Source organism: Gouania willdenowi, chromosome 19 (genome assembly GCF_900634775.1).
Source record: "Gouania willdenowi chromosome 19, fGouWil2.1, whole genome shotgun sequence".
Lineage (NCBI taxonomy): Eukaryota > Metazoa > Chordata > Actinopteri > Blenniiformes > Gobiesocidae > Gouania > Gouania willdenowi.
The window spans coordinates 26,377,861-26,401,565 of NC_041062.1; the positions used below are offsets into that span (position 1 = coordinate 26,377,861).

A 23,705-nucleotide genomic window follows, 5' to 3' on the forward strand; every position below is an offset into this window, starting at 1 on the left:
TGGAAATAAACCACTGCTGATGGAAATGTTTCCTTCACATTCTTTGATGATTGAAAAAAACAGCTGATCATATTCAACTAAACACTTCTGAACGGTGCAGATTGATGAACACTTCATCTAACTCTGATTTAGTTTGACTTTCATCATTTAAAAACAGAAATCTAACCTTCAAACATCACTGCACAGAGTTCCACCACATGTTTAAAGTTATGTTAGTTTAGCTTAAACAAAACACATGTATATTAATACGAACACAGTTTGTCTCATTTAGATGCAGATCCTTTTAAAATCAAACCTTGATTGTTTCATTTTCAATTCAGGTCTTGTCCACATGATGTATAGATGTATTTTTATAGATGTATATCCACCATCCTCCGTTTAAAAAAAAAATTCCATCCCCACCATCCTGCTACCCACAGACCGACGTACCACAACCCCCCTAACCAGGCACCGCTACCCCAGCACAGCCCCTGTGACCTTTGGAAACTTAAAACCCCAGTTATCAGTGTTTACACTAAACACACAGCCACAGTTTCCTCAAATCCATACTTTTGTTGGAGTTTTTCATGAAAAAACCTCTGGTTGCGTGTGGATGACAGAGAAAAATATCTCCGTGCTACGTGTGGACAGGGCCTCAGTCGTAGTTAAGCCAAAGCACTGATTATACCAAACACCTACTGCTCCTAACCTTTGGAAATAGTCCCATCTCTAAGTCTTACTCTCTTTATAAAGTAAATAACTAGTTTATCTCTCAGCAGGTGAGTGAAAATCCTCCAAAGACAATCAATGGAGAAAGTAACCGAGAGTAACTAACGCACATATTTGTACAACACACTCTTCATTTGTGAAAACTAAAGAAATAACTGGTGAAAAGTATCAAAATCTGCAGTACTGTACTTTATAATAAAGCTAAGACCATGAGTGAGAAAGTAAAGCGTTGTATGCAGTCATTTTTCTGGCTTTACTCTGGCTATTACAGAGCGTTAGCACAGCATTGATTAGCTCTCAGTGGGTACACATGAGTGGAATATCACCCGTCCTCCACTGAGGCTTGGGATTAGGGCTCGTGAGCACGTTGCACTTCTAAAGCAAGATAGTCATCTCAGAGAATGAATGAGGGGAATGTAGCGCTAGGTGATGGTGCACAGCCAGCAGCAAAGAAAGCTGATAAAGACCAAACAGCTGATAAGGTGGAGCACAGCTGGAGCATGATTTACTAAAACAGACAGTAGCAGATTGACTCTATTCACAGGACACCACATTTCAAATGCCACTTTTGTCCTGCATCAGTCAGAAGCAATTCTAAGGTCAGAGACAGGTGACGCTGCAGTACGTTAGCAAATGGATGAGTTGATGTGAAATGTGGGGTTAGAATTGGTGTATTATATCCAAATTATGGAATGTTCCAGTTGGTCCCAGTAGTTGATGTGGTGACCCTGGACCATGGTTTAGAACATTCTGTGTATCTCGGCACCAAACAATCAATCACATTGGAGCCTCGCCTGCACCCTAGCGCCACCTGCTGAAAGGAAGGAGTATTTAAATGATCTGTATTTGCGTATTAAATGCACTCACATACTAAAATGAAATGAGCACCAAATCTCCTCTTATCCAGGTATAGACAGTTATCTAGATCAATGATTCTGATCATTATAACAATCATTCACACAGTTGTGATGGGTTGTAGTTAATCCTGTTGTACCCACCACACATACTCAGGTGTTTGTCTGTTTCAGGTTCTTGATGCTGGAGCTAACAATGCTAACAGTTCCTGATCTGTGGTTCTCTGATGTTCTATTGCTCTATCCTGTTCTGTTCTACAATTTCTATCCACTAACCACAACCAGGGGAGACAGATGTTCTCCACCTCTGCAGCTGAAGCTGTTCATGTGGATTTGTTGTTTTTTTTTTCTTAACCTCTTCAGCCCCACCGGACCCACCGGCGGGGGCAGCCGTGACTCTCACGGGTCTAAATGTTGTAAAGAATGATTGAAATCACACATTCTATACCTCTCTGTAATCCTCCGTAACTATAGAAACTACAACTGTAGCTAACCCACATTCACAGCACACACACCAGGACATTATGTTCAAAGAGAGAAAAGTCGACAACTCAGCAAACTCTGCCTTTTTCCACTGCTGTGAGTCACTAAATAAACACAGATCTATATAACAAGAGTCTACGTGAAACTACGGCTGAGCTGAATCCACTGATATACAGGTCAGATATGTTACGTACCAAAACAACGCCACAAAATCACAAAATACACAGTGGAAAAAGTCAGTAATGATGACATATAGTGTCTTACCTTTATTGTTTCTGATCAAAAGTTGCTCCAATGTGTATAAAACTCCATGTTTTGATCAATACAAATCATGTAGTCAGACAGATACCGCCAATGAGGCACACAGCCCATCAGGTCCCTCCTTTACCCAGCTGTGATTGGCCATGGCTAAAGCCACTCCCATAGTGTTTGATATCACCAATTACTACAGGTGCTGAGCTTTACAACGCAGTGTCAAACATTCTGATTGGTCAAAGCATTGCTGAATCACACCCATGCGTAACAGCATCAAAAAGTGAAACCAAAAAGCATTACGCATGGCACAGCAGAAACCTGAATAAAAATGTGTTTATTTTAAGCCAAATTACAACACCTAGTGGTCACACATAACACTAACAATGAGTGGAATCAATTTGACTGGCATTTTACAGTTACACAGATTTGGGCCGGACCCCAATGGAGGCAGCGGGGCGTCAATTAAAGACGTTACACCCCAATCACACTTATAAGACACTTTTTTCAGTGAAAACGTACCAAATATTGCCAACAATCATCAGCTTTGTGAATGCTAGTTCAGTAAACCAGTGAGCATTGTTAGCATCATATGATATAAGGTAGCAAACCATAGCAGAGCAGCTGCTAGTCTCTGTTATGCTGGAGGAAGTACACACACTGTTTATTTATTGCTTATGTACATTTTGACATGACAAACTTATTGTGTTAGAATCGAACTTTTTGTCAACTTTTTTGTTTTGTAGGTTAAAGTGTTTTATATATTGTGCTGCTGGGTTTCTGGTTTATTTGTTTTGTTTGTTTGTTCTATGCACCATCCACCAAGATAAACTGTACTTGGCAAATAAAACTGATTCTGAAAATGTTTATAATTTAAATAAGGATTTATTTTTGTTCTAATTTGATAGACTTTAAATCTATAGACTTTAGATCTATTTGTTTCTTTTTTGTTTTCTTGAATGTTAATAAGGATCTAATGTAATGCAGAGGTGTACTTATAACAATTTCATAGATAAATTATACTATTTATAGTCGCGGTGGAGAGTGGGGGGCTTATTCCTGGGGGGTGGAAGCACTACATTATGGGGATGTAATTTCAGAGAAAAGTGGCTGGGCTTTAGAATTGTATATTTTGAGAAGTGCTACGAGATGACTATTGTTGTCATTTGTGACATATAAATAAAGTTGAATTGAATAGAATTGACTTGGAAGAAATTCTCTATTGATCTTGATTCAATCAGTCCAAATATATTCCTTCCGTTTATTTAAAATTTCACCAGCATTTTTCATTTTTTTAAACTGATCAGAATCAATATATTGATCCAGATTTCCTCCAAAATTCAAATTCAATCTTCTGGGACATATAGGTTAGGGTTCGTTGTTAGAATGTGTCACAAGTACTTGGTAGAGGTCATGATTGGTCAAACACCAGCTCTTTGAACCAACCATGACTCTTCCTACTTTTCATGTGAAGTGGTGAGAAACTCTAGAACATAGAACCCAAACTATCATTAGAGCATTCATTACTTCATGGTTCACCTGCTTTTACTGTTGGGCACATTTATTTCTACTAGTCAGATTCGTTATCACTTCATTTGCTGTTAAATCCGGCCTACATAATTAATAATGAAACGATGTAAATGAAGTGGCTCTAAGACGTCTGATTTATGAAGGATTTATGCACTAGATTAAAGATAAGAACCTTCCCCTTGAGTCTTGATTCACTCATACAGTAGATGTTTCTAAACCCCCCCTCTGGCATCAAACTGAGTAGGATTTCCTCACAAAGCTACATATGCTGGTTCCACAGCAGAAATAATGGGCCAGGGTGGGTAGAACCTTTGAGAACCAGGGTAGAACCTTTAAGAACTAGGGTAGGACCTTTGAGAACCAGGGTAGGACCTTAAAGAACAAGGGTAGGACCTTTAAGAACTAGGGTAGGACCTTTGAGAACTAGGGTAGGACCTTAAAGAACCAGGATAAGACCTTTGAGAACCAGTGTAGGACCTATGAGAACCGAGGTAGGACCTTTGAGAACCAGGGTAGGACCTTTGAGAACCAGGGTAGGACCTTTGAGAACCAGGGTAGGACCTTTGTAAACCAGTGTAGGACCTTTGAGAACCAGGATAAGACCTTTGAGAACCAGTGTAGGACCATTGAGGACCAAGGTAGGACCTTTGAGAACCAGTGTAGGACCTTTGTGAACCAGTGTAGGACCTTTGAGAACTAGGGTAAAACCTTTAAGAACCAGGATAAGACCTTTGAGAACCAGGATAAGACCTTTGAGAACCTTTGTGAAGGGTACCTGGCTGAAGTTGTCCAGGGCTTTGTGCAGGTTGGCGTGCATTCCAGTCGGGGGTTCGTTGGTGATCTTGATGGAGTTCTCCAGAATGCCCTGAGGAATGATGTGACCTTCTCGTGTGGACGAAGGCTCGGCACTAACAAACACCCGGTAGTTCTCATGGCTTCCCTCAGCGTGCTGCTCTAGAAGCTTCTCCAGGGTTCCCAGCCAGCTAGATACAAGGTGGATGTTCTAGAAAACAAAGAGTGACAAACATTAAGAAAATGTACGTTGTTGGTTTATTTTTGGCGTCTATAAAATGTGAAACGTTCATTTCTAAAGATCAGAACAGAATGAGTCAGAATTAAAAAAGTCAAATATATATTTCTGTTAAAGCAGTGGATGTGAATTATTATTCATTAATTGATTCTTAATTGACACTATTATTATACATCCTTATACTAAACACCTTATATTACATAGCCTAATATTAACTATCCTTATATCAAATATATACAAACATAAAACAATCAATACCAGTCAGCTGATCTGTTTACTATGTATCAACCTTCAAAACATCTGATTTTGACCAAATCTAACGAACAAAACCAGCAACAAGACAATCAGATATAATCAGATATATATGATCAGATATAATCAGATATGATCACATATGATCAGATATGATCAGATATAATCATATCTGATCATATCTGATCATATATGATCAGATTTGATCAGATTTGATCAGATTTGATCAGATATAATCAGATATAATCAGATATGATCAGATATGATCAGATATAATCATATATGATCAGATATGATCAGATTTGATCAGATTTGATCAGATTTGATCAGATTTGATCAGATTTGATCAGATATGATCAGATATGATCAGATATAATCTCAGATTCACTAAAAACAGTTTGAAACCAAGTGCAAAAATCTAAGAAACATAAGAAATAAAAAGTCTTCATTATCTTTTAAATACTAAACTTAATACATATTAAATAAACTCATAAACATATACCAAATACACCTTAGACCCCTCACTGATAAATAATACCTGATCAATTAATAATACGTACGTAATTTGTATTGCTTTAAATCTTATCTTTGATTACTGTAACTGTAATAACTGATCGTTGACTAAACTTGTGAAATATATAAATATATATTTATCTGTTGATGTGAAACAGCTAATGTTTAGACTCTAACGATCATAAATATCTAATGTAACATAACAAAGGGAGGAGGGACTAAATAAAGATAGATAATTACTGGATCAATAACTGAGATAAACTACATTCTAGGCAATAGTTAGTCTATGTGTTTACTACAGATCAGCTGTTAGAACTGTTTGACTTATTATTGATGTTGATTCATTATGTTTAACATCTGTTCATAAACAATAGATTGATTGATTGACTGATTGACTGATTGACTGACTGACTGATTGATTGATTGACTGATTGACTGATTGACTGATTGATTGACTGATTGATTGAAGCCAAACCTCTGACTCCAGCTGTGTTTCTATTACAGTTGGAAATGCACAAAATATAAATAGTTAATAAAAACTGGTGATGGAAATTAAAAAACACTCAAAAATCAATAAAAAGTTTTTATTCTTTCATGAGGAGGATTTACAGAACTTTTTATATTGAAATGTGTCACAAAATCACCATGGAAACAATTTTTACACAAATACACGTCACATGACGAAACGTACCAGGTCACATGACCACTAGTGATTATTAGACTTATTAATAATTAGTGATTATTAGACTTATTAATAATTAGTGATTTTTAGACTTAATAATAATTATTGATTATTAGACTTATTAATGATTAGTGATTATTAGACTTATTAATAATTAGTGATTTTTAGAAATAATAATGATTAGTGATTATTAGACTTAATAATAATTATTGATTATTAGACTTAATAATGATTATTGATTATTAGACTTAATAATAATTATTGATTATTAGACTTAATAATGATTAGTGATTATTAGACTTAATAATGATTAGTGATTATTAGACTTAATAATGATTATTGATTATTATACTTAATAATGATTATTGATTATTAGACTTAATAATGATTAGTGATTATTAGACTTATTAATGATTAGTGATTATTAGACTTAATAATGATTATTGATTATTAGACTTAATAATAATTATTGATTATTAGACTTAATAATGATTAGTGATCATTAGACTTAATAATGATTAGTGATTATTAGACTTATTAATGATTATTAGACTTATTATTGATTATTAGACTTATTATTGATTAGTGATTATTAGACTTATTAATGATTATTAGACTTAATAATTAGTGATTATTAGACTTATTATTGATTAGTGATTATTAGACTTATTAATGATTATTAGACTTATTAGTGATTATTAGACTTATTAGTGATTATTAGACTTATTATTGATTAGTGATTATTAGACTTATTAATGATTATTAGACTTAATAATTAGTGATTATTAGACTTATTAATGATTATTAGACTTAATAATTAGTGATTATTAGACTTATTAATGATTAGTGATTATTAAAGTGCAGTTACACTTGGCCGACATTTAGAAATATTGCTTTTATTTTGCAAAAATCTGTAATGAAACCCAGCTTCTGTCTGTCTGATCAATATCAGCTTGGATTACAGTAACTTTGCTCTATTCTAACATATTTATATTATATATTATTATATAACGTTCTCTAAAGCTAGGACAGGGTTAAAGTAGCAGGAAACCAGGGAAATGGTTGTTAGAGGAGATGAATTCTACCTCATGAAGATAAAGAAGCTCATCTGGAGAATAATGATGTTGTTTTCAGCCTATTTGTGAAAGTGTGGCCTTTAACTGAGATCACATCATAATAAGATACTTGAAGCTGAAACTGCTGCAATGAATTATTTTTGTGAAAACTCATTTGTGTTGTGTTTACACTGTGGCATCAGATCAAATGAAAAGCATTTTGTCCAATCACAGAGTCATGGGGTGACCATGACCATCTCCACAGTGCTGACACTTATCCAGTGAATGACTTCCCAGATTCCTCAGCACACATCCCTGACCATCTTTAGATCTAATTACAGCACTAATAACTCCACTCATTAATTCCTAAGCCTCTTTACTTTCTCATTTCCCTTTGCTCTCTATTTAATCTTCCTTATGACGACTAAAGTTAGACCTCTTTCCCAATGACAGGACATGATTGGAGCTGGAAAACCGCTTTTTAGGGGAGACTCAATGAAATGGAAAGAGAGCAGAAAGTGTTGCACTGTGTAAGAGAAAAGCCTCTAAGGATACGTTATTTAGCCTCGTGATGCATTGAAGAATAATAAATGTCTTACAAATTAAAAGCCTCAATTTTTCATTAAAGCCTGAGTAAAACGGCTCCTATTGACATGTAAATAGTTTCACAATAAAGAAAGTCAACAAAAGAAAGTACGAGAGAGAGAGAGAGAGAGAGAGAGAGCCTTAAAACTTGTCAGCGTAATGAAACTATACATCCTCTGGATACAGAGACAGATCAACAGACCCACTGACAAACAAACAAGCTTTATGGCTTCTTAATTAACTTTCAGGTGCAACGTTCTCTGTTTACGCCGTCTTGATAAGAACCTCCCAGCTTCTGCGATCACAGCACTGATACTACATCAAAGAGTCACTTATTTACATAATAATGTAAAAGTTGAATCTAAAACCCATTAAAAGACACCAGTGGCAAAGTCTCTGATGCATAGCTATCAAACAGCACCCGAGGGAGAGCGCGTTGGCACAACCATACGGCTCACCAACAATTCCTCTACGCAGAGAACACTTTGCCTTTCATCAGACACACACACACACACACACACGCACACACACACACACGCACGCACGCACACGCACACGCACACGCACACGCACACGCACACAGACACGCACACAGACAGACACACACACACACACACGCACACACACACACACACACACACACACACTATATCTACTGTCACTATTTGAGACGGACCAGGAGAAAACTAAGAACATGTCGGCCAGAGGAGATTGGAGTTACCACTCGTAAATGTCATTAAAATTTATGAAAATGGATTTTATTTTGAAAAGCATTATTTGAAGGATAATGCAGTGTGTAACGAATAAAACTGAGGAGAATAAAGAAAGTGCCACATGTTGATGACCAGAGAAACACAATGTGCATGAAGAGCATCAATAATAAATATGACAATGATAACAGCATCACATCAGGAAATGACTCACTTTCAATAGAGAAACATTATATTTAGACATAGACTGTTATTTCAGATCAAATGTTTTCATTGTTCTATAATGTAGAATAGTGTATTCTGAACAGCTTTGGATAGGGAGCATCATGGCCGCCACCCTATTTAATCAAAAATGGCTATATGCTTTTTCTTCTTATTGTATTGGTGGTAGATATAAGGAAAGTGTACAATTCAGTAAATTGACCTTAAAAAGCCATTTCTAAATATTGAGCCAGTATTTTTAATGAAAAAATGTATTTCATTTGTAAATGGCTGCTCTCTCAAAACGCTTTGCTTTAAAGTAGAACATGAGCCAAATAATATTCATCACATTCAAATGGTTCAAAGTCATCAAAAATTGCATTATAGGTTACATACTGTACCTCACTGTATGTTCAAAGAATAACTGATACTCATAATAATGACAAACTAAAAATATGAAGTCAAACTATTGCACACTTATTGAAGCAGTGATAGGTTATCGTCACACTAGGACACGTAGTACACACATACTGTACATCAGTGTAGGTGTCAGTCTGGATACAGACGTCAACACTTTGACAGACAATGGGACTGTAAACATCTGAACAGAGAGAATAAATCACAGCTAACATCTGAAATAATCAAGTGTTCCAATGTACAACCATACATACACGTACTGGTTCCCAATGTGGCAGGTGTGAAATACCAGGGAAAGAAACTACTACTATTAATACAATAATACAATAATACCAACCACATACTGTACTTCTAAACCTGGTACCAATGTGTGCAAAAATGGATTTTCTCAAAAAAATCAACCATTTTTCTCAATACACTGGTTGGTAAATGGCCACCAAACGTGACTGAGACCAAATACATTAGTCAACATATGTAGTAATGTTGATGCTTTTAGTGAAAAGTTGAACAATTGCTTTGCTTTGCTGCACTACTATGTACAGTATGTGTGTGTGTGTGTGTGACAGCTTTAGTGAAGTGTCTAAAACACACTGACTGTGAGTGGAAGTGTGTGTGAATAGAAACCAGGATGAATGCAGTCCTACAAAGAGAGGTAATGGTGTAGATATATAGATATATGGTGTGAAATAAATGGTTACGTCACAGGTTTAACTGTAGACAGTGAGAGTCATCAGCACACAGTGATCTATCATCCAACCTGTCTGATGCATCCAACCTGTCTGATGCATCCAACCTGTCTGATGCATCCAACCTGTCTGATGCATCCAACACTAAAAATTCCAGGTTCTTCTCTCTTCCAGCTTCAACAGATCATTATTATTAGGTTTGTACAGAATAGCACGTTTACTGTACGTTGAGATGTCGTTTTGATCTCTACAGTAAACACATTGTTGGAAAAGTGTTGTGCATTGCATTGTGGGATGTGGAGTCCTGTAGCTATTACATACATACAAATGTTTTTACTTCATTCTCACTCTGATTTCTTGTGTTTGCCCCAAAAACTCTGAATTTTTCTCTTTTCTAATATTTTATACTATGTACTCCATCTCCATCCATCCATCTTCTCCCGCTTAGCCGTTTCCGGGTCGCGGGGGCAGCATCCTCAGTAGGGAGGCCCAGACTTCCCTCTCCCCGGCCACTTCCTCCAGCTCTTCCGGGGGGACCCCGAGACGTTCCCAGGCCAGCCGAGAGACATAGTCTCTCCAGCGTGTCCTGGGTCTTCCCCGGGGCCTCCTTCCGGAGGGACGTGCCCTGAACGCCTCACTAGGGAGGCGTTCAGGGGGCATCGTAATTAGGTGCCCGAGCCACCTCATCTGGCTCTTCTCGATGCGGAGGAGCAGCGACTCTACTTTGAGCCCCTCCCGAATGACTGAGCTTCTCACCCTATCTCTAAGAGAGAGCCCAGCCACCCTACGGAGGAAACTCATTTCGGCCGCTTGTACCCGTGATCTTGTTCTTTCGGTCATGACCCAAAGTTCATGACCATAGGTGAGGGTTGGAACGTAGACTGACCTGTAAATAGAGAGCTTCGCTTTTTGGCTCAGCTCCCTCTTTACAATGACGAACTGGTGCAGACTCTGCATCACTGCAGACGCCGCACCAATCCGCCTGTCGATCTCTCGCTCCATCCTTCCCTCACTCGTGAACAAGACCCCGAGGTACTTGAACTCCTCCACCTGGGGCAGAACCTCAAGGCACTCCACCTTTTTCCGGTCGAGAACCATGGACTCGGATTTGGAGGTGCTGATTCTCATTCCGGCCGCTTCACACTCGGCTGCGAACCGATCCAGTGAGAGTTGAAGGTCACGGTATGTTGGAGCCAACAGGACCACATCATCTGCAAAAAGCCGTGATGCAATACTGAGGCCCCCGAACCGGAACCCCTCAACGCCCTGACTGCGCCTAGAAATTCTGTCCATAAAAGTTATGAACAGAATCGGTGACAAAGGGCAGCCCTGGCGGAGTCCAACCCTCACCGGAAACGATTTCGACTTACTGCCGGCAATGCGGACCAGACTCTGACTCCGGTCATACAGGGAACGAACAGCTCCTATCAGGAGGTTCGATACCCCATACTCCCCGAGGGACACGGTCAAATGCCTTTTCCAGGTCCACAAAACACATGTGGACTGGTTGGGCAAATTCCCATGACCCCTCAAGGACCCTGCTGAGGGTGTAGAGCTGGTCCACAGTTCCACGGCCAGGACGAAAACCACATTGCTCCTCCTGAATCCGAGGTTCAACGATCCGGCGGACCCTCCTCTCCAGTACCCCTGAATAGACCTTACCGGGGAGGCTGAGAAGTGTGATCCCTCTATAATTGGAACGCACCCTCCGGTCCCCCTTCTTAAAAAGGGGGACCACCACCCCGGTCTGCCAATCCAGAGGCACTGCCCCCGATGTCTATGCGATGTTGCAGAGTTGTGTCAGCCATGACAGCCCCACAACATCCAGGGCCTTGAGGAACTCCGGGCGGATCTCATCCACCCCCGGAGCCCTGCCACCGAGGAGCTTTTTAACCACCTCGGCAACCTCAGCCCCAGAGATAGGAGAGCCCACTCTCGGGTCCCTGGGCCCCGCTTCCTGATTGGAAGGCGTGTCGGTGGGATTGAGGAGGTCTTCGAAGTATTCCCCCCACCGATCCACAGCGTCTCGAGTCGAAGTCAGCAGCGCACCATCCGCACCATACATAGTGTTGACGGTGCACTGCTTCCCCCTCCTGAGACGCTGGATGGTGGTCCAGAATCTCTTCGAAGCCGTTCGGAAGTCGTTCTCCATGGCCTCACCAAACTCCTCCCATGTCCGGGCTTTTGCCTCGGCGACCGCCGTGGCTGCACTTCGCTTGGCCCGTCGGTACCTGTCTGCTGCCTCCGGAGTACTATGTACTATTCAGATTAACTTTGATACTGATTAACTTTTTTTATTTCAATAGTCTTGTACTGTACCTTATGTTGTTTTTATAATAACTGTGTCGGTTTGGCTTAAATCTTTGTAGTGTACTTGAATGTTGGAGGGAGGGGCATTTGTATAAAATGATTCTATTCTATTCAAAGGGACTAACCAACACATTTCTGGTGTTTTCACTGAAAGTTGCAGCAAAACAATGGAAGACGTTTATTTTAGAGTTTACTCAGAAAGTTCAGATTGGATGTGTTACAGAATGAGATGAAATCACTGAGAACAAAGTAGAACAATCATGGAGTGAATCACTGAAGAAAACACAGTCAGAATGAAGTTAAACCACTTCTACAGCAGGGGTTCTAAACCTTGGGTTCAGGACATCATTTGGGGTTGTGGGACACTGGGAGGGGGTCACAAGATGCCTTCAAGAAACTAAGAATGTTTTCTTAACACTTTGAACCCATTTTTGCTTATTTTTACCCTTTTTCTACAACTACACCAAACTCACCATATGTAAATCTATTTTCATCACTTTTTCTTGCCATATTTTTGCTCCTTTTATTGTATTTTTGCTACATTTCTGACACGTCTACATCACATTTAAATTCTTTTTCTACACATTTTTTCCACTTTCAGACATGTTCAGCACTTATAAACCCTTTCTACCACTTTTACACCTAATGTCACATATGTTGACACATTATTGTCACTTTTAACCTCTTTTCACCAGATTATTATTTTTTGCCAATTTAACCACATTCACCAATTGTCATGTCTATTATTTACCAGTTTAAACTAATTGTTCCAATATTGACACTTTGAACCCTTTTTACCACTTTTTCTGTCTGTTTTTATTCATTCTATTTTACTACTTTGAACCATTTTCTGTGGTTTTTAAAATCCTATTTCACCTCCTTTTCCACCATGTGTTTTTTTCTCACCACATGACTGTTCTTTAATATCTGTGTTCAACCACCTTCAGCTACACTTGGGGGTCCCCACTCTCTGGGACCTTTATTTTGGAGGTTGTAGCCTGAAAAGGTTGAGAACCCTGCTATACAGGACTCCACATCCCACAATGCAATGGGTAAAACTTTTTTCTAAAATTGTCAATAAAAGAGCATTTACAGAGGAGATCTAAACAAACTTTTAAGCGATCTATGATCAATACATGTCTCCATCCATCCATTTTCTGATCCTCGTTCTCATCTTTTTTCAGGGTCATGGGGTTCTGCTGGTGCCTATGTCCAGCTCCCATTGGGCATTTAACGGGGGTACACCCTGGACCACTATGTCTTTATCTGATGAGCTATTCTTTAGCATCAGAGTGCAACGTGAACATCTCCCCAGTGAGGTCACAGTTTAGAGGACTAAACAGGAGTTAGTGGAACACAAGTCTGAACTTTGTATTTGTTGACCCGACACAAACCACACAATGAGACACACACAGGTGGTGCCTTTAATAGGACTTCCCCTGGACTGCAGAAGGTCCCCAATCAATTAAAAGTTAGAGAAGCACAAAGGTAACCATGTTTTAATGAGGCTCAGTTGATTCATTGAAATAGAAAAAGCTTTATTCCATTTGTTAAAAATGAGTCTGGTGGTGAACAGACTATTTTAAAAGCTCAGCCACATCTGCCTGATGTTTCCCTCTGGGTCATTTCAGCAGCACATTCTTAAAAAAGTTAGTAAAAAGGTTCCAAACCTGTAACTGTCTGTAATAATATGTTGTTCCAGTGTCTCAATCAACCCCATTATCCTCAAATATCACCAACACATTATACCTGGGGGTCAATCTGACCCCAGACCTCCAGAAAATGATTTTCAGTAATTCATTGACCAAGTTTTAGTGTCAGACACTTTATTTATTTGTTGAATCCATAAATAAGGCCTTGATAATGAAACGTTGACCTGTTCTCTATAACTTTTACATTAGAACTGATTTATCTTGAATAGTTTTCATCCAAATCTTGCACCTGAATGACCACAGCGCCACCGTTAATGCATCTTAAAAATCTTTTTTAATTTAGGGTACACATTCATGACTCTCACACAATGAACCATCATGTTGGTCTCAGGGTCCTCCTCAACACAGTCCTCTGTCAGACACATTCTCCTCTACGTCACTTTTACTGTGAAAGAGCTGTTCAAAAACCTCATTGACAGTAAACCTTTTCCCAGAGAGTGAGAGAGCTAAAACATCTTGGGATCAAATTGACACCAGAGGAACTCCAATGTGTGCAATATGTGTTCAGCACATTGAAAACATATACTGTATATAAACGTATATTTTTATGCGTAATCAGCTGTACGGAAAAGTCATGAAATATGAAGCAAAAAAAAAAAAAAGTCAACTATTATTTTTTTCAATGATAATCATTAGATGGGGTCAAATTGACCCCAAGAATAATAGGATGTTTAAATTGTAGAAGACTTTGCCTACTATTCCACACTCTTTTCTGAATGGACAAAAATGCTTTTTCGATTAGATTTTCACCAACATTCTGACTCCATGTGGAATTTTCATTTTCATATTTGCTTATTTGTCCTATTTTGTTTATGAACTCTTGGATTTTATATTTGTTTTACAGTGGAAGTATATTTTTACCATGTTGTGACCAAGTCCAGGAAAGTTAAGTAGAAAATGTACACATTTAGGTTTCACACAGAACCATTTCATTATGTCAATAAGTTTTTTTCCTCCATCTATCTACAGGTAAAAAGGTAAAGGTGCAGAGTGTGGAGAATGTGAGCTTCTTGATTCCAGACAGCTCCTCCCTAAGTAGTGTATTCAGCTTCAATCTGCCCGATTGATTACCTCTTCATCCTGAGTTGTCCAACCTCCCCATTGGGCTACATCAAAGTCTTTCCATCTCTGGCTCACAAGCTATCTCTGAGCAAGAAGCTGCTGTTCTGCTGGATAATTGGCAATCAGGGTAGGGGGACCTGCCATTGACCCCTGCCTTTGGCTAACGGGGGCCGAACGGGGGCTGGATGGGGGGCGGGCCCTGGCCGCAGACCAGAGGAAAGGTGGGCAGAGTGACAAGAGGTAGAAAAACAGCTAAAAACATAAATATCAGTAGGTGGAGAAAAAGATGAGAGTGAACATTACAAAGCAAAGAGTGGGAAAGGCTGTGGATGCCCCCCACCGGACCCCCTCTCTGGCCAGGGCCACAGGAATGGTTCACAGCAGGGAGAAAAACAGACAGTGGATGATAAAGCAAGTGGGAGGTTTGTTGCCAAGGGGACGGGGCCTTTTAAAGCCAATCGATACACATTCGTATGCAAAGGTAATTAAACAACTGCCTGTCTCTGTGTGGAGCAAAAAAACACTGAATGTTCTCCAAACATTCATCGTCCTCTCTTCTTTTCTGGACCTCAAACGCTGCTGTGTGAATTAAAAAAGAAAAGGGAGGTGTGCCTTGTATAAAATCTGTAGATTTTTCCATTTCAATTCCACCAAGTTTCCACTTAAAATGCAAACGGCTGCTTTGCCCTCCAGATAAGAGGAGAACACACTCAGTGGCTGTAGAGATTGGAGTGTATAATGCCACAGTTCCCTTCAGACTAACCTGGAGGAAAGGCAAATATACACAGAATACACTGTGAAAAACTATGAGAATATACGCCTGATTCACTAGAAGTCATACAGAATAATCACACCAAAAAATATCATTAGAACTCAGAATAATTCATTCATGATAATATCAATAATAATAATGTATATTTTGTATACACCAAAGCGTAAAAGCTTTTTGTTCGTTATTAAATTATGGTACAGACAAAACCTTTTTCCTCTTTTAGTGTAATAATTTTATTACATCATAGAATGAGTCAATCAGGGTTCTTTCCAGCGTCGTTGAGCGTAGAGGTCTACATCAGCAACGTAGGGGGATTTTTTTTATAGCTTTTACTTTTTTTAATCGATATTGTCATAATAATTGTTCCACACTTGGACACAAAAGGGATTTCTAGGCGTGCACAGGTTGTTTTAACTCCATTTTTGATCTGAATAACCCAGAAACACATACAGTACATTAGCAGCACCGCCTATTTAATACAGGTGATCTGTTCGGATGTTCACGTCTTTACCTGTGTGTGTGCGTGTGTGTGCACATAATACCTCATTTAAATTTGAAAAGTGTATCTTTGAATCAGTTTTTTGAATAAAATGTTATTTCCTGTCTCTACAGTGTGTGTGAGTATTTATTAGTACCTGTACTAAACATGAGTAACTATATCTACATTCATCATCACCAATATGTCAAATGTCACTAATAAACTTTAAAATCTCCTGCTATGATGTAATCACAACGCTACGCCAGTGTACAGTATATGTTGGATATATGACAGATTATATCATATCATAAATGTTTTTTTCCCTGTAAAATGACTATTTAACATGTTTGGTACAAATTCAGGAAGTTTATTATTTTGCAAAGTCTTCTAAAAAGGAAAAGATGATAAAATGAGAAAGTTGTGTATTATGTGAGTTAAAGTGAACATTTGCTGTCTGTATCCAGGGTCTCTACCATGTGTATGATGATATATACAGTAAATATATATACAGTATATATTACCTGTAATATGACCCAGTGGCCATGTCTGGTAGCCATGTTGAGCGCTTCCTCTGCTACCACTTCCTGTCCCTGTCCCAGAGAAACATTGTGAAAGTTCTTGTTGTCAAACGTGAAGCCGAGTTTCTTTCCTGAAATCAGAGCAAGAGTCTCATCACTTTTAAAACAAAGCAGAACAAAGTACTTTATTGTGAAAATACACCTGTTAAAGAACTCTACATAACTATCTTTATTTGTCTTCAATGTCCATGAATTTATATGTACTGTATGTGAATAAAGTCATTCATTCATCTTTATCATTGTTACTAAGTAATGTGTGTAATGTGTTGTAAGAGTTTGTTATTGTTAAACTACAGTACGGTTCTGATTACAGGTAAGTAATTTATCAAAGCCATTTCTGATCAAAGCCACTTTCTATAGTTCAGGCTGTTTTTATGTTGTTATCCACATGGTTCATCTTTCAAGTTTTAGAGTTTTTAAATGTATCTATGACTCAAAAATGACAAAAAATACACAAAACAACAACAAAAAACACTCAAAGGACTTTAAAAACACAGCAAATGATAGAAAAATACACACAAGAACAAAAAAGTGTAAAGATGCATGTACAGTATGCAGCTGAGGTTGTATTTGTACGCATCTATGTGTCTCTTATCAAATTTTACCTAAACCGCTGCATTGGTGCAAACTTTATTTACCATGTTATCATATTCATATTCATAGAATATGATAACATGGAATTAAACCAGATAAATCACACACATTATTTTATTTTACAGCCACAAATAAACCCTTTATAACACTACAGAGTACAGTATGTACACCTCTATGTACATACAACCTTCACACACATACTCATTTGGACATAATTAACTACTCTACTTAAGCTCCTCCCACTATATGAATACATACTTCAGACGGGCACTGTACTAGTTATGCTAAATGCTGACATGCATGTTGGTAAAGTGGGAGGGGCTAAAGCAGCAGTTGTGTATAAAACACAACAAACATTGTATGAATCATGTGACAAAGCAGTAAAAAGCACAAATACTGACAACAATAATAATCATAATCATAACTGATTGGGATAGTGTTTATTATTAATATTAAAATTATAGTATGCATAGTATGGTACTAATAATTAATACAATAAACAATAACAAAAGTGATCGCAATGATTATGTTGAGGATTATAGCTTTAATTATAATAATATCTATAAATAGAACAAATAATGTAAAGGGATGGATGATTATTAGTGATGGATATTAGTAATTAGTGAATGCTATATCATAAACACTAATATAATGTATGTATGAATGTGTGTAGATTGTGATAATTCTGTGTGATGTCAAAATATACTAAAATGCTTTTCTTTTGTTGATGTTTGTAATGATAATTGAATATGAGATAAAAGTCTATAAGTTTTGTTGCTCCGCCTCCTTTTCAGCTTTTATTACGTCTTATGATGAATCTTTGTGTTTTGTAAAAAATCTGAATGTAAATCACTGAAATAAAGTAAAGTAGACTAAACAGGAAGTGTTTATTAATCATTGTCATGTGAATATTTCATACACAGGTTCCACAGCTTCAGTCAAATTCAATTCAAGACTTTTTAAGACTTTTTATTACCATTTGAAATTAAATATAAAACCAAATACACAGTAAACACAGTTGGGGGAAAAATGCCACATCAATTACATTGGTAATTAAACTGGTGGCCCCCAAAGTAAACACACAAAAATACACACAAAAACAGATTAAAACAATCAAAACACACAAGATTACTACAATAATAGCCAGAAATCCATGAAACAGCAAAAATATAAAACACAAGAAATTAATAAAAGCCATAAAGAAAAATCTTCGTTGGACAGGTAATTTTCATACATTTCCTCATGTTGTTAAAAGTTGCTACAATCATAACGTACATCTGATCAGATTCTCTCTGCAGTCACTGTTTGATAGTTGCTTCCACTGTCGTGATTGTGCGCTGTTACAGTAAATTACATATATTTAAAAAAAATGAAACGTGAGGCTAATTACAATCATAAAATCATACTGATTATGTGTTAAAGTTTAAGATGTTTGAGAATTAAAACATTTTAATGACAATAAAGGCCTTATTTTTAGATTCATGAATGTAAGACGAGACTTTTTAAGGATCCGTGGGAACCCTGTTTAGCAGAGGCAGATAACTTTTATTACAGCGAGGCCACAAAAATGTGAGTTTGATCGAAGGTTCACATGATCAATGTCAGTATTTAGAATAATGAGTGATCTGAGCATTAATACAGGAAAAAACAAAGAGTTTTTATAGTCATTTTGTGTGTTTTACTCTCGTTGTGAGGCATTTTTTTTGCATTTCTGTAGATCTTTTGTGTATTTTTCCTGTTAAATATATGTTTTTGGAGTCACATTGTGTATATGAGCTGTCATTTTGCATTTTTTTGGGTAGTTTTTGTGTATTTCTGTTGTCGTTTTGCTTGTTTGTTAGTACTGTGGGTTTGCAAAGTCATTTTTTGTGTTCATCCTGTCTTTTTGTGTACTTTTGTTTTCATTTTCTATAATTTTGTGAATTTTTCTGAATTATTTTGTGTATTACTGTTTTTGGAGTATTTTCTGTGTTTTTATCTTGTCTTTTACTGTATTCTGTTGTAATTCTTTGTCTTTTAATGTATTCTTGCTCTTGTTTTGTGTATTTTTCTGTCATTTTGTACATTTACATAAAATTAGACAGAGGACCGAATGCGATCTGGTGATTCCCGCTCAATGATGCTCCTGTTATGCAGCACTTTCACTTTGAGATGACGTTCTAACATCTTTGGGTTTTACATATTTTAAACATTAAAATAAAATAGGCTATATTTCCAAAACTTTTCAAAAACAGTTCAAATATTCCATGACTTTTCCAGACTGCAGACCTTGACAGACACTGATTTAGTGTGAGAACGTGTCAAGGTGCACGAGCGCTCACTGCCACTTCCACAATAGCTTTAACTTTGCTATGCACATATTTTTGGAGCAGATTTGAATCCACCACCCCCCCGTCCCCCCATTGGAAGCCACGTTATTCAGACAGAAACGTAAAGTAACTAAAAAATATCACGGGTATACAGAAGAACTCAAATGCAACGCAGAAAGGAGTAGGAAGAAACTGAAATATCTAAAAGATTGAATAAACGGGCCCCAAACAAAACAAGGAGGATAACTGAAATATTCCCCAATCGGATTTGTTTATCAATAAGGAACACAGATTCCCCACTTTACAATCAGAATCAGGAACTCTCAATAATTTCAAAGAGCTTGAAAGTCTCTCTTCACAGGTTGACAATCTAGCAAGAGACTGACTGAACTGAGGGAGTATATATAACCTCCTCCGACTTGACGTGGGATTGAGGAGCAGCTGTGGAGAGCAGGAAAACTGGGCAGGCAGGAAAACATGGACAGGAACAGGCAAAATCAAGGAACAGGGAGTGACTAAATAAGCAGACTCATGACAGAACCCCCCCTCTCAAGGGACAGCTCCTGCCGTCCCAACACCAACCACCACACCGGGAGGTAGGAGGGGAACACCCTGGAGGGTCAGAACTCCTCAGAATGCCCCGAACCACCCTCCGAACAGACAGAAGAACCACCACTCGATTCCTCCACAGAACCACTGTTGTCCAGCTGGTCATCCAAGGCCGCAGGAGGAAGGACAGAAGGCACCCCAGAACCAGATCGGCCAGAAGCAGTGACGGCCGCCGAAGGTTGATCCGGATGCTGCTCATGGAAGGCTCGAATGAGACGCGGGTCCAAGATAAACCTGGCAGGTACCCAACATCGCTCCTCAGGACCATACCCCTCCCAGTCGATTAGGTATTGGAGTCCTCTGCCACGGCGCCTGGAACGGAGAAGGCGTCGGACCGTGTATGCAGGTTCCCCATCAATCAGACCCGTTGGTGGTGGAGGAGGTAGGGCGGGAGCAAGAGGACTTTCATGGACAGGTTTAACCTTCGAGACATGGAAAGTCTCGAAGCATGGCCCTGGGTAACTTGAGGTGCACAGCCACAGGGTTGACCACCTTCTCAATTTCAAAAGGACCAATGAACCTTGGAGCGAGTTTCTTGGACTCAACTCTAAGAGGGAGATTCTTTGTGGAAAGCCAAACCATCTGGCCTACTTGGTATACAGGAGCCTCAGCGCGGCGGCGATTAGCAGAAGCAGAGTAACGATGTGCTGAACGGAGCAGGGCTTTTCGTGCCTGTTTCCAGGTCCTGTAGCGGCGTTTGATGAAGGCCTGAATAGATGGACAAGATGCTTCTTTCTCTTGGGATAAAAATAAGGGTGGCTGATACCCATACGCACATTGAAATGGTGAAAGGCATGTGGCCATACTTTGCAGAGTGTTATGCGAGTACTCGACCCACAGTAACTGTTGGGACCAGGAGGACGGACTTCTGGAAGCCATATAACGCAAAATGGTTTCCATCTGTTGGTTAATTCTTTCGGTTTGGCCATTTGATTGAGGATGGTATCCTGATGACAAGCTGACAGTGGCTCCTAGAAGCAAACAGAACTCCCGCCAGAAAATGGAGGTGAATTGTGGGCCCCGATCCGAGACAATATCAGTAGGTAGTCCGTGCAGACGAAGAACATTTAGCAACATAAGTTGGGCGGTCTCCTTCGCCGATGGAAGTTTAGGAAGAGGAATGAAATGAGCCATCTTACTAAAACGATCAACGACTGTCAGGATGGTGGTGTGTCCGTCAGAAGCAGGTAAGCCAGAAACAAAGTCAAGAGATATATGGGCCCAAGGTTGATGAGGAACAGGTAGGGAATGAAGATGTCCAGCAGGTGCTTGGTGTGTAGGTTTTGACTGATTGCATACAGGACAGGAATTGACAAAATCTCTGGTGTCTTCATCCAGGGAAGCCCACCAAAACCTTTGCCGCAGGAACTCTTTAGTCCGCTGGATACCAGGGTGACATGTGAGTTTAGAACTGTGGGCCCATTGCAGAACAGCCGACCGGAGATGTTGAGGAACAAAGAGAAGGTTGTCAGGGCAGGTGCTGGGTCCAGGACTGTCCTCCAGAGCAGCTTTGACCCATTCCTCCACGTCCCATGTGAGGATGGCAACCATGTGGGAGTTGGACAGGATTGTCTCGGGTTCTGCAGTGGAGACTTCCGAGGTGGAGAACTGGCGGGACAGCGAATCTGGCTTAGTGTTGCGAGAACCAGGTCGATAGGACAGAGTGAAATTGAACCTAGTGAGAAACAGAGCCCACCGGGCCTGCCGAGAGTTGAGGCGTTTTGCAGACTGAAGATATTCCAGATTCTTGTGATCTGTCCATATCAGAAATGGCACCTTGCTGCCTTCGAGCCAGTGTCTCCACTCCTCCAAGGCCAATTTAACTGCCAGCAGTTCCCGATTACCAATGTCATAGTTTCTCTCTGCCGATGTTAACTGTCGAGAGTAGAAGGCGCAGGGGTGCAGCTTCTGATCATCAGGTGCTCGTTGAGACAAAACCGCCCCGACACCCACATCAGAAGCGTCGACTTCCACCACAAACTGCCCTTCAGGATCCGGAACCCTAAGAATGGGGGCAGAGGTGAAACGCTTCTTTAGTGACTTAAAGGCCTCCTCCGCCTCTGAAGACCACCTGTAGGGTACTTTGGAGGAGGTAAGTGCTGTGAGTGGAGCAGCAACCGAACTGTAACCCCGGATGAACTTTCAGTAAAAGTTTGCGAACCCAATGAAGCGCTGTAACATCTTACGAGACTCAGGAACAGGCCAGGACGCAACTGCTTCTACCTTGGAGGGGTCCATGGAAATGCTTCCCTGACCAATGACATAACCAAGAAAAGCAACAGATGGGGTATGGAACTCACACTTTTCTGCCTTGACAGAGTGAGTTTGCAAGCAGGCGTTGCAGGACGGATTGGACGTGATGAACGTGTTCTTCCTTGGACCTTGAGAAAATCAGGATGTCGTCGAGGTAAACAAAAACATACTGGTTTAACATGTCACGGAGAACATCATTAACCAGGGCCTGGAAAACTGCGGGAGCGTTGGTGAGACCGAATGGCATAACCAGATACTCGTAGTGTCCAGTAGGAGTGTTAAAAGCAGTCTTCCACTCATCCCCTTCCCGAATTCGGACCAAATGGTAAGCATTGCGTAGGTCAAGTTTAATGAAAATGACCGCATCCTGCAGGAGTTCAAATACTGATGAGATGAGCGGAAGAGGATAGCGGTTCTTGACAGTGATGTTGTTAAGCCCTCTGTAGTCGATGCACGGCCTCAGCGTCTTATCTTTCTTCTCAACAAAGAAGAAGCCTGCTCCAGCGGGAGATGAGGAGGGCCTGATTAAGCCTGCAGCCAGAGACTCATTGACATACTTTTCCATTACTTCTCTTTCAGGTCCTGACAGGGAGTAAATACGACCACGAGGAGGTGATGTTCCAGGTAGCAGGTCAATGCTACAATCGTACGAACGATGTGGAGGAAGTGAGGTAGCCCTAGTCTTACTTAACACCTCTTGGAGATCATGATACTCCTCTGGCAGCCCTTGTAGATCAGATGGAGGACCAGAGGTGTCACTGCGTAGTAGAGCTGGTATAGCTTGTTTCAGGCAGATCTGATGGCAATACGAACTCCAACTAATAAAGGAACCCGTAGACCAGTCGATATGCGGGTTATGTCGGAGAAGCCAATGGAACCCCAAAATAACAGGATGTTGTGGAGTCTTCAGGATGTGAAACTGGACAGTCTCATGGTGCCTGCCAGCCAGTATCAGATGAACAGGAACTGTGCAATGTGTGATAGTACCCAGGAGTCTGCCGTCCAGAGCATTAGCAGGAACAGATGCTGGAAGATGAACGCTTTCGATCTCTAATTGTTGGGCCAGGTTT

General features: G+C 39.6%; 1 protein-coding gene across 1 annotated transcript in view; it reads right to left on the reverse strand.

The window, feature by feature from the left end:
* The window catches only part of dnah9 (dynein, axonemal, heavy chain 9), a 294,000-nt gene that overhangs the window by 49,604 nt on the left and 220,691 nt on the right, over nucleotides 1-23,705 (reverse strand). Inside the window, 2 exon segments of the mRNA XM_028475526.1 lie at nucleotides 4,603-4,830; nucleotides 16,814-16,941. Of these exon segments, the coding sequence (XP_028331327.1) occupies nucleotides 4,603-4,830; nucleotides 16,814-16,941 (356 nt within the window).